Raw genomic sequence first — 12,467 nt, 5'->3', positions numbered from 1 at the left:
TTAAGTCTTGAACAGCTTTTCTTCTTCATGCCATTATGATGGAGAACCCTGAAGGTTATACCATGATCTGGTTGGAATCTTAAAGCAACAGGGATGCAATCGGTTGAACGCAAGGTGGATTCTATCTTATGCCAGTGTCCATCGAGGGTCCAGATTACAGAAACCAATGATGACATGAACATATCCATTTCGGTTTTTTGGAATGTGCGGAAACCGAGGTTATGTTTACTTAGATAGTCGACCACTTTGTTGAAGATTATATCTCGACCATCTCTAATTTCATGCTTTTCTGGAATTTTCAACGTAGCAGCGTTTTGCATTATTTTTTTAAATGCATTTGTCTTTGGCCGAGTATCCGGAATCTCTTCGTGCAGCATACAAAGAATTTTGAAACACGATCCTAGTGCGGAAATCACGTCGCATAGCTTTGATGAAACATCAACGTCGAAAAGATCCTCCTTGTTGAAAGATTTGTGGCCCGCAAGTACCTTGTGTATTTGCAATTTTGCGCCAGGAATTGGACCAGTTACCCGCTCGATCACTAATAGAAAAGCATCGGTGGTCTGAACAGATACAACTGATTGTTGAATCAACTTTTTCCCACGTTCAACGCGTACTGCCACCGATATTGTTTCTTCCTGTGAAGCAAGTTTGTTTTGAGGATCTATTGAAAATTGTTTTTGAAACTTACCATGACTGTTCACTAATTTTGTATCTGGTTGAAAAATATCATGATAGATCTCACATGACAATGAACTTTGATTAATATGTGGAAACCAGAGCTGCCAACAGTTTTGTTTTACGAAAATCTGTATTTGGCGGAAAAATCTATCTGTGCAATATCTATCCCGAAAAATTCTAAATCGATCTACACTGGTTTTGCGAGAAAAAAAGGAAAGATCGCTCAACCTGGTTTAATCCTAGGAAACCAAACACAAAAACTGAAAACCGATAATTATCTGTAAAAATTGAATTATCGGTGTTTAAGAGAGCTTATCTGTATTCCAGTATCGAGTACAAAAATCGATATAGTTGGCAGCGCGGGTGGATACTATAACTGACAAATATTTGTTTATGTTTTACCCAGCGCTAAAACTACGGAGTACGTATACCTACCGAAAAAGTCCGTTTTGAAACATGTTTTCTCTTCTGCACTGAAAAATTTCGATCAACTGATAAAAAAAATCAATGTAACAAAATAATATTTTCCCCTTCATCAATTTGATTTCTTTTGAAGGGGGGGGGTGACATAATTAAAAAAAATATTTGTATCCGCCTTACTTGAAGAGGAAAACTTGGACACCATTTGGTTCCAACTAGACAGCGCTCCGTGCCACACAGCCAACGCTACGATCGATCTTCTGCGCACAGTCTTCGAAGATCGAATTATCAGTCGAAATTCGGATGTCGTTTGGCCGCCTCGGAGCTGTGATTTGACGCCGTTAGACTATTATCTTTGGGGGGTTGTCAAAGATAAGTGTTATGTGGACAAGCCAGAGACGATTCAAGCCTTAAAGGACAACATTCGTGCAACCATAGCTGAAATAAAGCTGCATACAATCGAAAATGTACTAAAACACTGGACCGACCGTATGGCGTACTGCAAGGCCAGCCGAGGCAGCCATTTGAATGAAATTATATTCCACAATTAACCGGAAGGATTGTACTTTAATATGAAAAAATGAATTTTGAAATCAGATGAACCGTTTGTGTTTTATTGAATGTTCAAAAAAAAAGTTACATGGCGGACCCTGTATATAATAAATCCTGCTAACACAAATTGTAACTACATCCACTTTGAGCCAATTGAAGTTAATGAGTTTTTCTTTTTTTCGACGACTAAGTATAACAGTCAATATTTTTTTTGTGGCGTTCAGCTAACCAGAGACCATTTGGTAGAAAATGGAAACGAAAATTGTTGAGTGATAGTACTCAAGAGAGAGCAAGGATGTGAATATATATTGAACGGAAAGGTTAGATGCTACAGAAAGTTATTTAAGCAAGCAAGCACATCTTTTAGTAACTTAACTTTTACCTTCTACCAGAGGAGACGGGCTTAGGCATATGATCAATGCGAATCACCCGAATCTGCGGTATGTTGGAAAGTAGTGATAAAGTCAATAAGAAATGTCGGCCACTTTCAAATGTGTCTTGTGCCGTTTTTCATTGAAAAACACTGATGGCGTGGATTGCTCTGGTTTTGCACTTTCGAGCAGAAATGCAACATTCTGATGGTGTTTCATTGCGATTTCTGCTCGAAAGTGCAAAACCAGAGCAATCCACGCCATCAGTGTTTTTCAATGAAAAACGCCATTAGTTCCCCGGTTTAGTTTAGGTTTAGTCATCTTTGAGAATCTTTAGTGTCTCGAAAAGGTGCAGTTTGTAGGTTACCTCACTTATACCATTATTTCGCCGGTACCAAAAGTGTGAACCAATTGATCTTCAAACCAGGGGTGGAAATAAGCAATTTTTTTGATTCACAATAAATAGAAATAGTCAGTATTATCTTTTTATATCACATATTCAGATATTATAATTAATATACATTTCGATTTTCCTTAGAGTTTAAAAATGTCTTCGACGTTATCAGTATCACTGTCTGATTCGGAATCAACACTTTAACAAAGTAAGGCTCGTTTCAACGCTGTCACTAACGGTTCCGGTAATATAATAGTATAAGTGACGTAAACGTGAAAACTGATTATCGCTCAATTTTCTCGGATATGGATTATCCGATATCAATAATTTTAGGCGTTAGGTGAGTTTATTTCGTTGGTCGCATCAAAATTCCACGCTACGTGATGTATTTGAAATTTATTTAGTCGTTGTGGAGTAATATCGTCAATTAAAACAGCTAATAATATTAACATAACAGTTCGGCTGAAAAGTTCGTATCGTTTAATAGAAACACACATTTTTTTGCCAAAATTCGTTTTTATTATTCCACATAATTGCCATCAGAGGCGATACAGCGATTATAGCGAACTTTTCGATACCATTTTTGTAGTACGATTTGTCCTTTGCCTCAAAATAGGCCTCAGTTTCAGCGATTACCTCTTCATTGCTTCTAAATTTTTTACCAGTGAGCATTCTCTTGGGATCTGAGAACAGGAAAAAGTCACTGGGGGCCAAATCTGGTTAATACGGTGGATGACGGAGCAATTCGAAGCCCAATTCGTTCAATTTCAGCATGGTTTTTCGTTGTTGTTTTTGATCGATTGTGAGCTCACGCGGCACCCATTTTGCACAAAGCTTTCTCATATCCAAATATTCGTGAATAATATGTCCAACACGTTCCTTTGATATCTTTAGGGTGTCAGCTATCTTGATCAACTTCACTTTACGGTCATTGAAAATCATTTTGTGGATTTTTTTTCACGTTTTCATAGGTAACAGCCACTTTTGGACGTCCACTGCGTTCATCGTCTTCGGTGCTCATATGACCAGTACGAAATTTTGCAAACCACTTACGAATTGTTGCTTCGCCCGGTGCAGAGTCTGGATAACACACATGAAGCCATGTTTTGGTATCGGCGGCACTTTTTTTCATCAAAAAGTAGTGTTTCATCAACACACGAAATTCCTTTTTTTCCCTTTTTTTTCACAATAACAAAAGTAGCTTCACTCAAAATGCAATATCTCACAAACTAATAATCAGACAGCTGTCAAATTTATACACGTATCTTTTGAAGGTTGGTACTAACTGAAAATGGTATGGATTTAATTCTAGTGGCGCCCTCTCATAGAAACGATACGAACTTTTCAGCCGATCTGTTACATGCTGAGATGAAAAAAAAATCATAATGATAAGAAAAACATGCCCCATCACAATGCGTACTACGCAGCTGAATATTATTACCCTATTTAGCTTGAATATCATACACAGAAGTAACAGGAGTGCAGGATTTTGCTGCGCCAATTCAAACACAGCATTCAAACGCTGCGCTCCTGTTACTTCTATAAATCAAATTCATGTCAAATAGCGTTTTCTTTGGTTTAATCTAAATAATGCATGAACATCATCATCCGCATCAACCAGCTGGAAGTAAAACAAAGTCTTTTGTCGCTATACTCGCTATTTGATGTGGTATATTTCATTTTACTAATTTTGCATTGCGTATTGGTATTGCGCAGTGAAAACTGTTAAATTAATATTATCAATGCGATAACAGTTCAAACTGATTATTTTTATTAAACCTTCATCATTCTTTATTATTGCGAACCAAACAAAGCATTGCTGTTGTCACTAATTTTCACACCCCTCATCGGGATCAACGATTTTAGACATAAGTCAATCCCCACTCATATCTGATCTTTCTCATATGTGATTTTCTTTCACAATACTCAAAGCTGATCGAATCGCCCAGTAATTTGATCTTGCAGGAATCAGTGATAATAGTAGCTTTCTACCGACAGATGATTTTGATCGATGTGATTCAAAGATCACTGATCAACTGATTTTAAAAAGATTAGATCAGTAGTGATCTTTATTGGGAACATAAAAATCAAACTCGCCACATTTTTTGAATATATTCCTGATTTTTTTTAAATATTTGACATAGAAGGTGTGTGTGAGTTCAGCTTGGAAGATTTAAAACCTTTTTGTGTTCATATATATGCCAGTTTTATTATCTTTTGAAATTTTTCTGACCCAGAGAGGTTAATTTTGTGTACCGACCTTGAACTTTCCAGAGCAGAAATTGTTTAAAGCCATTTTTAGTGCAAGAATCGGGCACAAAACTTTGAATGGGATAACCGGATAAAATCTTCGCCGGTACTTTCAGAGCAAATGTGTTGATTTTTGCATGTAAACTTTCTACGAGTTTCCCTCGTCTGCGGGATTCATTCCCCATATTGACATATCATCATTCAAATCATATTCATCGATAAATAATCTTAATTAAAACTTCTCTAATAATATAATTCCTTAATATGTGATTCGTCTAGCTGAACACTTGATTCTACTTTCGTACCCAATTCAAATTATTTAGGAATGCTATAAATCATGACATCCATTCCTTAGCAACGTTGTTTCAGTTTTCTTGTCGAACGCTTTTTCAAAACCTAATCGAATATTCATGTGTTTAAGATATTCATGTCAACCTAATGTTTCTTTCGAACTTTGCTCCATCTAGGTTTCATAGTTTGACAGAAGAGACGAATGTTCTGTCTGAGATTTTTCACCTACACAAAATAATCGAGTGAACACGGTTCGGATATTCTATGCTGGAAATCCAATCACGTAACGTAAGCAGGATCTATCCCGAGAACATAAATTTAGCTCGCATCTCCCTAATTGAGGATATTTGTTTCCTTCTTTCGCCATCGATAGCATCAGCGATTAATTATTCATTAATTCCTCACGAACGGTGTGTTGACATCCTGCCGCGTCAATAGTGGATTGACCTGCGTATCTCTGCGACAAACGGCGGGTGGGAATCTCAACGCTGTCGACAATTTAATTCACTTGTTCTGGAGAAGATTTTAATGTCGGCCTTTTTCCATGTTTTTTTTTCTCTTCCCATTTAATTATCCCGCAGGGTACCTGGAACAGGGTCTGCTGGTACGTGACGCGTCGAAACTGCGGAAGCATTATTTCTCGAAGCAACGCTGGTGGCTGGACATAGTCTCAATGCTGCCCACCGATCTGGCTTATATCTGGTGGGCGCCGAGTTCCTGCACCGCCAGTCGGCTGCCTTGTCCAATTATAGTTAGGATTAATAGGTTATTGCGTCTTCCAAGAATGTGGGAATGGTTCGATCGTACCGAGACGGCCACTGGATACCCAAATGCATTTAGGATATGTAAAGTGAGTTCATTACTTGCCACAATCTATACAGAATAAATACCTACCAATGATTAATCATGCATTTCAACCCTTCATTTTCCAGGTCGTTTTAGCTATTTTAGTATTAATTCACTGGAACGCGTGTCTTTATTTCGCAATAAGCTACGCACTTGGTTTTAGCTCGGATAACTGGGTATACAACATCAACGGAGCGAAAAATCTCACACTTTCGCGGCAGTACATCTACAGTTTTTACTGGTCCACATTGACACTGACCACTATTGGTGAAACACCGACTCCAGAGAACGATGCCGAATATCTGTTTGTGGTGGCAGACTTTCTAGCTGGTGTGCTAATTTTTGCTACAATTGTTGGTAAGTAATTGACGTTTATTGTTATTCTTGAACATACAATCTCGTTCGGTTATACGATACCTGGCACTGTGGCTCGGATTAAAAATTTTATAGAACAAAAATTTATTTAGAGGTTTTGGTACCTATTTTCTTTTTCTACGTTTCGCCTTAGGCAGTTTATATTGAACTGCTAACGCCACCTAACCACCGCTCTTGAATATGATATTTGTATATTTGTCAGTCTGTAATTCTCCAGGCACAAATCTCCAAATATCAAGGGGAACGTGCCATTTGAGCCAATTTGTTCTGATGGAAATCTATGTTAAGGGGCATCGGTTTAGCGATCTCTATTAAAATAGAGTTTACTTTTTTGAAATTTATTAAAAAAATGCGGTTTTCTCAGTCAAATGGAAATAGGCAAACGATTTGTTTATAAAATTGCCCGACGTTTCGGCCGTTTTTGATGGCCTTTTTCAAGGGAAATTTGGTCCAATCGTTATTGTCAGTCTCGTTGATTTCTAACGATGGGATGTCTGTTGTCTATTTACGGTAACATATATGTTATATTGTTATTTATGTTACCGTAAATAGACAACAGACATAAACAAATAAAACAACTCGTTTGCCTATTTCCATTTGACTGAGAAAGCCCCTTTTTCTCCGATAAAACTTCAAATCAGACGATACATACGAAATTTAATTAACAAGAAACGTGCTTAATCCACCTAGCAGTGAGATGATACCTTTTTTATCAATCCGCATGTGTTTTTTGCATAAATATTCAGTGTTTCAGTTCTCATGGTTTGAATTTTAGAAACTCATCATCCTGTAATTCCAGAATCGGAAGTCAGAATTGGATAAAATTGATTAATTTTGTCTTTGTGGATTTAAATTTTCTTGAGAAAACGATTGAGCATTAAGAAACGATTCGATACTGGAACCGGAATTCGAAATTCGGTGTAGCCGAAGTCAGACAAATTCACCTGAGTAGCTGTATAGTTTACATTTGTTTCAAAATGATTGAAATTCAATGTAGACATCTTTGAGAAATCGTAGTGCGAATTAAATTTTTGGGTACTTTCTGAATCGACAACTGAATACCACTAAAACTAAAATGAGTTTATTTGGGTATCGACTATCCAAACCTGCTAACCCGATAAACCTGATTAATATATGTAAAATAGGCATTTTTATATTAATCACCCTGTATCCCCTAAAAGCAAGATGTTTTATAGGATCTTAAAACTTTTCATTTGAATCTTAGATGATTCTTACATTTCATTTGAATCTTAGATCGGTTCAGTCATCTACGATAAAAATGAGTTACACAATTTTAATTTCGTTTCACATATCATCCTGTGGTTCCGGAACCAGAAGTCGGATACAAACATAATTTAGGAACCTTGTTTGGGAGCATACGACTTTTCATATGATTCTGAGTATATAGAAAACGGTTGAGTCATCTCTGAAAAAATTGAGTGAAATTATTTGTCACACATTTGCTGATCTCGACGAACTGATTCGAATTGTATATAGGTGTTATTGCTGTAAGTAGTTTTAATCAATATAATTATGGAATTGTTTTCAACTCGAAAATGTTGCCATCGTCTGGTTGACATATGTCATATTCGAACGATTATGTTGCCAAAAAACAAACCGTGCGAAAATCGGTCCGAGGCAAAATTTAAAACTTCGTATAACTCAAAAAGTAAACATCCGATCTCAAAATCATTCAATAGCGTTCTGGGTGACGGGGAGACCTTTCATTTGCGACTAGTTAAATCAAAATTGGTCCAGTGATCTCTGAGATCTCGACCTCTTTGTTGACAACACACATACACATACACGGACATTTGCTCAGTTCGTAGAGCTGAATCGATTGGTAAAGTTTGAGCGAATTCTATACCTATTTATATATATATATATATATATATATATATATATATATATATATATATATATATATATATATATATATATATATATATATATATATATATATATATATATATATATATATATATATATATATATATATATATATATATATATATATATATATAAAAGGTAAAACCCAACCCGGCACTCTTGAATCTGAAGTTCGATCCGATTAAAATTCAATAGCAGGCTATGGGGCCAAGAGACCTTTTATTTGAATCTAAGTTTGTGAAATTGGTCCAGTCATCTCTGAGAAAATCGAGTGCACATTTTTGTTACATACATACAGACATTTTGCGTACTCGACAAACTGACTCGAATGATATTTGACAAATGGTATATGACAATGATTGTATAGCCTAATAGAGATAGAGAAAGCTAAAAAGGAAGTAAGACTAATTCTCCCTGTGTATCGAAAGACGTAGAATCAAACGCAAAATTTAAAAAATCTTGACGAATCTCTGTGATTCATCACAATGGTTCGGACGAGTCCATTATTTAGAAAATCTTTCGAATCAGATGATAGATTAAATGTTTCATTATGCGATACTGCCATCTTCTATAAAGAATAGAGTCATACTTTTCCATAACATTAATGGTTCAGGCCCGATTATCGGTGGCGCTGAATGGCTTATCTATTCAGAAGTATTCATTCGAAGAACTGTATGATTGATGATACTGTCTAGTTAAGAATAGTCTTTAAATGCGTGGTCTCCCTTTTATTTATTTATGTCGTTGGGGGCGCACTACAATAGATACCTACAGTGAATAATACTATATCACAAGGCAATCACTTTCTCAGACTATTCCCTTTACTTAGTTGTTCTGTAACTGACGAGAGCTATCATAGCCTGAATGTGGAAAATATTTGCTTTATAGATGTCACACACACAAAATCGCTTATTTTGTTCATACTAACTATAGCTGGTAGTAAATAAATCAAAGCGCATTCATCATATGACCTATGATAACATTTTCAGAAGAAACTATCCGTTTTTATCGAAATTCATAGTAGTCACGAATGTTTCGGTATTACCTTAATAAAGGTTTTACTGATAGACGAAACTAGAGCCATGAATTATTCCGTGTTTGCCTTTCTCTTATAAAAAGGCTATGCAATCACTGTGAAAACCGAGTTTTCAACTGAGACACGCAGGGCCGAATATCATATACCACTCGATTCACCTCGACTGAGCAAATGTCTGTATGTATGAGATGGCTGAGCCGATTTTCACAAACTTGGTTTCGAATTTTTCTCAAACTTGGATTCAAATTTGGAATTTCATTTGGATCCGACTTCCGAGATCATGTACACGCACTTCTAGTGCTGAACATGATGTACGCTAAGTTACAAGACATCGATACATCCGTTCTTTTGGTAAGATTTCAGTCTAACATTCGTTTGATCTAACATTGCGGCGCTTGAAATCAAAGCAAATTTAATTTGGTCGCAAAGGCCAAGTTTCAGGATCTTGTAAATAGTAATTAGTCCACGGGTAAAATTTGGTACAACTAATCAATTGTTGTTTTAATTAAACTGCAATTTTATATTTATCGCGTTTTAGCAATGACAAGCACCACAAACAAGTAAACGTTACAGGTGAGCAATGACATACACCCTAATGCTTATGACAGACATGTGATATCGGAATCACTGCACGCCATGAAATCACATGTCTGTCACCCTGAATCACGGTGGTATCACGCGAGCATCATGATACAACGGTGATTTCCGTACTACGGTCATTTATCGTTGTACTGTGTAAAATCACATCCCTGTTTACTGCTACCAGCGCCATTGGCGAGCGATGGTGAACTCACGAAACAATATTTCTTTCTTCTGAGTATCGAATAATAAACAACCATTGTTTTATTTGAAAAAAATCTCTGTAAAATGCTAACAAGCAGCATAAAACTTATATACTTTATCATCGTTGTAGCATATTTTCAAAAAGCAGTCAAACCAAGAAATGTTCATGAATTTGTGAAGTTTTGAAATACAAATAAGGAAAACAATATATTCACATTTGTACATAAAATCAGCACTATTAAGTAATTGTATTCTATTCAATAACAAGTAAAATTATTGTTGAAATGGATTTAAAAACATAATGATTCATATGTTGAATGTACATATGGTAATTTCATTCAGCATATTGGTCCTTTATATTCCCTTCTGGAAACTAAAACTTCTAATTACTTTGTCTTATATCATCGGGTTGAATGCCGTTGGATAGAAAGAAAACTTTTTTTCAAATTGTCTAGAAAGAGTCTAATTTTGGGTATGAGTAGAGAACAGCGAATCATGTCTTTCAGTAAAATTGTTAAACTGAAGCAGAACACGTAGCAAGTAACATATTCAATTTAATGAATACTTGTAGTATTTTTCAGTTTTACTTCATAAATATAGTATAACAACTTTAAACTCCTAATAAAACCATTATGAGATTATATTCCAACCTACTAAACTATTTTTTTAAATATGAAGCAAAATAAAGCATCAAACCTATGTCAAATCCAGTTCGGAATGATTCAAAATTCAAGAAGGTTTTAAAATCAGCTTTATGATAAACATAATCCTTTTTTGAAAATTTCGTAATGAATAAACTGTTACGTTGAAAGCATTTTTCTGGAAAATGTGTGTGCCATGCCATTTCTGATTATTACCAAAACTATCTAAGATTTATTTACTATTATGAGGCTCAATGTTAAAAGTTTACGCGCTCTTATATTTATGCAGGCAAAAAAAAGGAATTATGACTGAACCACTTGAGATTTATGTGGATTTTGCAAAAGTCGACAAACAAAATTTGATGATTAATCACCTTTTTTGGAAGAAATCAGCTTTGTTGCATAAAACATAGTGCTAGTGTTCCGAAAATTAGTTCTAAAAACCTTTTATATTTCCTCCATTTTCTACTTTTATTTGTTGTCAGTAATGTTACGGTAGAACATCAACATTATGGACATCAAATTTTCCCTAATGCTAATTACATTTAAACAATGGGGGAAAAATCTAGTATCCTAAAACAAACGTGTCATAAATGTACCTTAAAACCATAAAATGTGATATGTGTAAAACTGTCATCCGATGAACACTCACGCATGAAACTAGTTTAATAATTCAGAGAGGCTTTGATTATATATGTCATAAATCAAATACTAGGAATACACATCAAACCGCAAAAATTTTTGGTTTCTATATTATCGATCATCAGAGCATTAAGTTAAGTTTTGAGTTATTTCGTTTCACTGCATATTCATTCTGTGCGCGAAACATGTCTGTCACCTCATCGTTGTACGCGTACAGCGTTGTACAGAAATCATTGTACGGGAATCACATGTCTGTCAGCGGTATATAAGCGGAAAATAAAATGTTTCAATTAGGTGTCACTCGTGCAACTGAGTAATGAAGCAATCCAAGCAAAGTTACCTGTATGCATGAAAGCACAAAATGTCTCAGTTGTTTAAACCAATTATTCTGTTATTTGAACTTATGACGCCTATTGCAATAACTATTTTTTACCTGCTAGTTTCTTCGGAAGGCATTTATTCGTTCACCGCTTGAATAACGAAATTATGCCTAAGTAACTGCTTATAGCTTTATATCACTAAACTCACAGATGGTATAGAAATGCAACAAAAGATTAAAATTCCCAAGAGGGAATTCACCAGCCATATGTTCACATGGCATTCAGAAATTTCTTCTCCACTTGCAGAATGGCTTACTGGTAGACCTTTTTTGATTCCGTTTTCAAGAATGTTTCTGATAAGCCTAATGCTACAGATGCACTTTCAAGAAAATGCAAATAGTACCACTTAACTTTAGCAGCAGTTTTTTAAGCGATAGGCGTTTTTTTAATTACATTGACATAACCTGTCTGAAAATACATTACTCGCAGATGAAATTAAATCATTTATACTGTAGGAATATCTTTTGGATACATGGAAAACTTGTTTTACAAATAACTCATACACTCTTCGGCATACTTTCACTTACATGAAACGGCTACTACGTAACTGATATAAATGACGTTAATTTGTCATTGAACATTTTCAATATGAAACGTTTCTGGTGAAAAGAAAAGAATTTTTGTTCTGTGTTTTGCTGTCTTCGCTCTTCGCCAAGTGATAGCATTTGAATACAACAATTTCGTTTAGCTAAATTGTTATGACAAAATCAACAGATTTGTTAGTTAAACAACAACATTTTTGTTGAAACAACCAGGTCGTGAAACAACAACTGCAATATTGTAATTTTTTGATCGGCGGGTTCTCCGTGCAGAGATCGCTTAAACGATTTTCTTAAACTCTGATTCAAATTTAATATCTTATAGTTCCATAGCCTGCTATTGAATGTCATATGGATGCGACTTCCGGTTCCGGAG

General features: G+C 35.4%; 1 protein-coding gene across 3 annotated transcripts in view; it reads left to right on the top strand.

The window, feature by feature from the left end:
- Positions 1-12,467, top strand: part of LOC131428338 (cyclic nucleotide-gated cation channel subunit A) — a 437,118-nt gene that overhangs the window by 380,633 nt on the left and 44,018 nt on the right. For all 3 annotated transcript variants that reach the window (XM_058592234.1, XM_058592236.1, XM_058592235.1), the window contains 2 exons: positions 5,541-5,809; positions 5,892-6,162. In XM_058592234.1, coding sequence (XP_058448217.1) covers positions 5,541-5,809; positions 5,892-6,162 — 540 coding nt within the window. The remainder of the gene's footprint in view (positions 1-5,540; positions 5,810-5,891; positions 6,163-12,467) is intronic.

The sequence above is a fragment of the Malaya genurostris genome, chromosome 2 (assembly GCF_030247185.1).
Source record: "Malaya genurostris strain Urasoe2022 chromosome 2, Malgen_1.1, whole genome shotgun sequence".
NCBI lineage: Eukaryota > Metazoa > Arthropoda > Insecta > Diptera > Culicidae > Malaya > Malaya genurostris.
The sequence above is the reverse complement of the archived record's forward strand: the minus strand, read 5'-3'. Positions and strand labels throughout refer to the sequence as shown.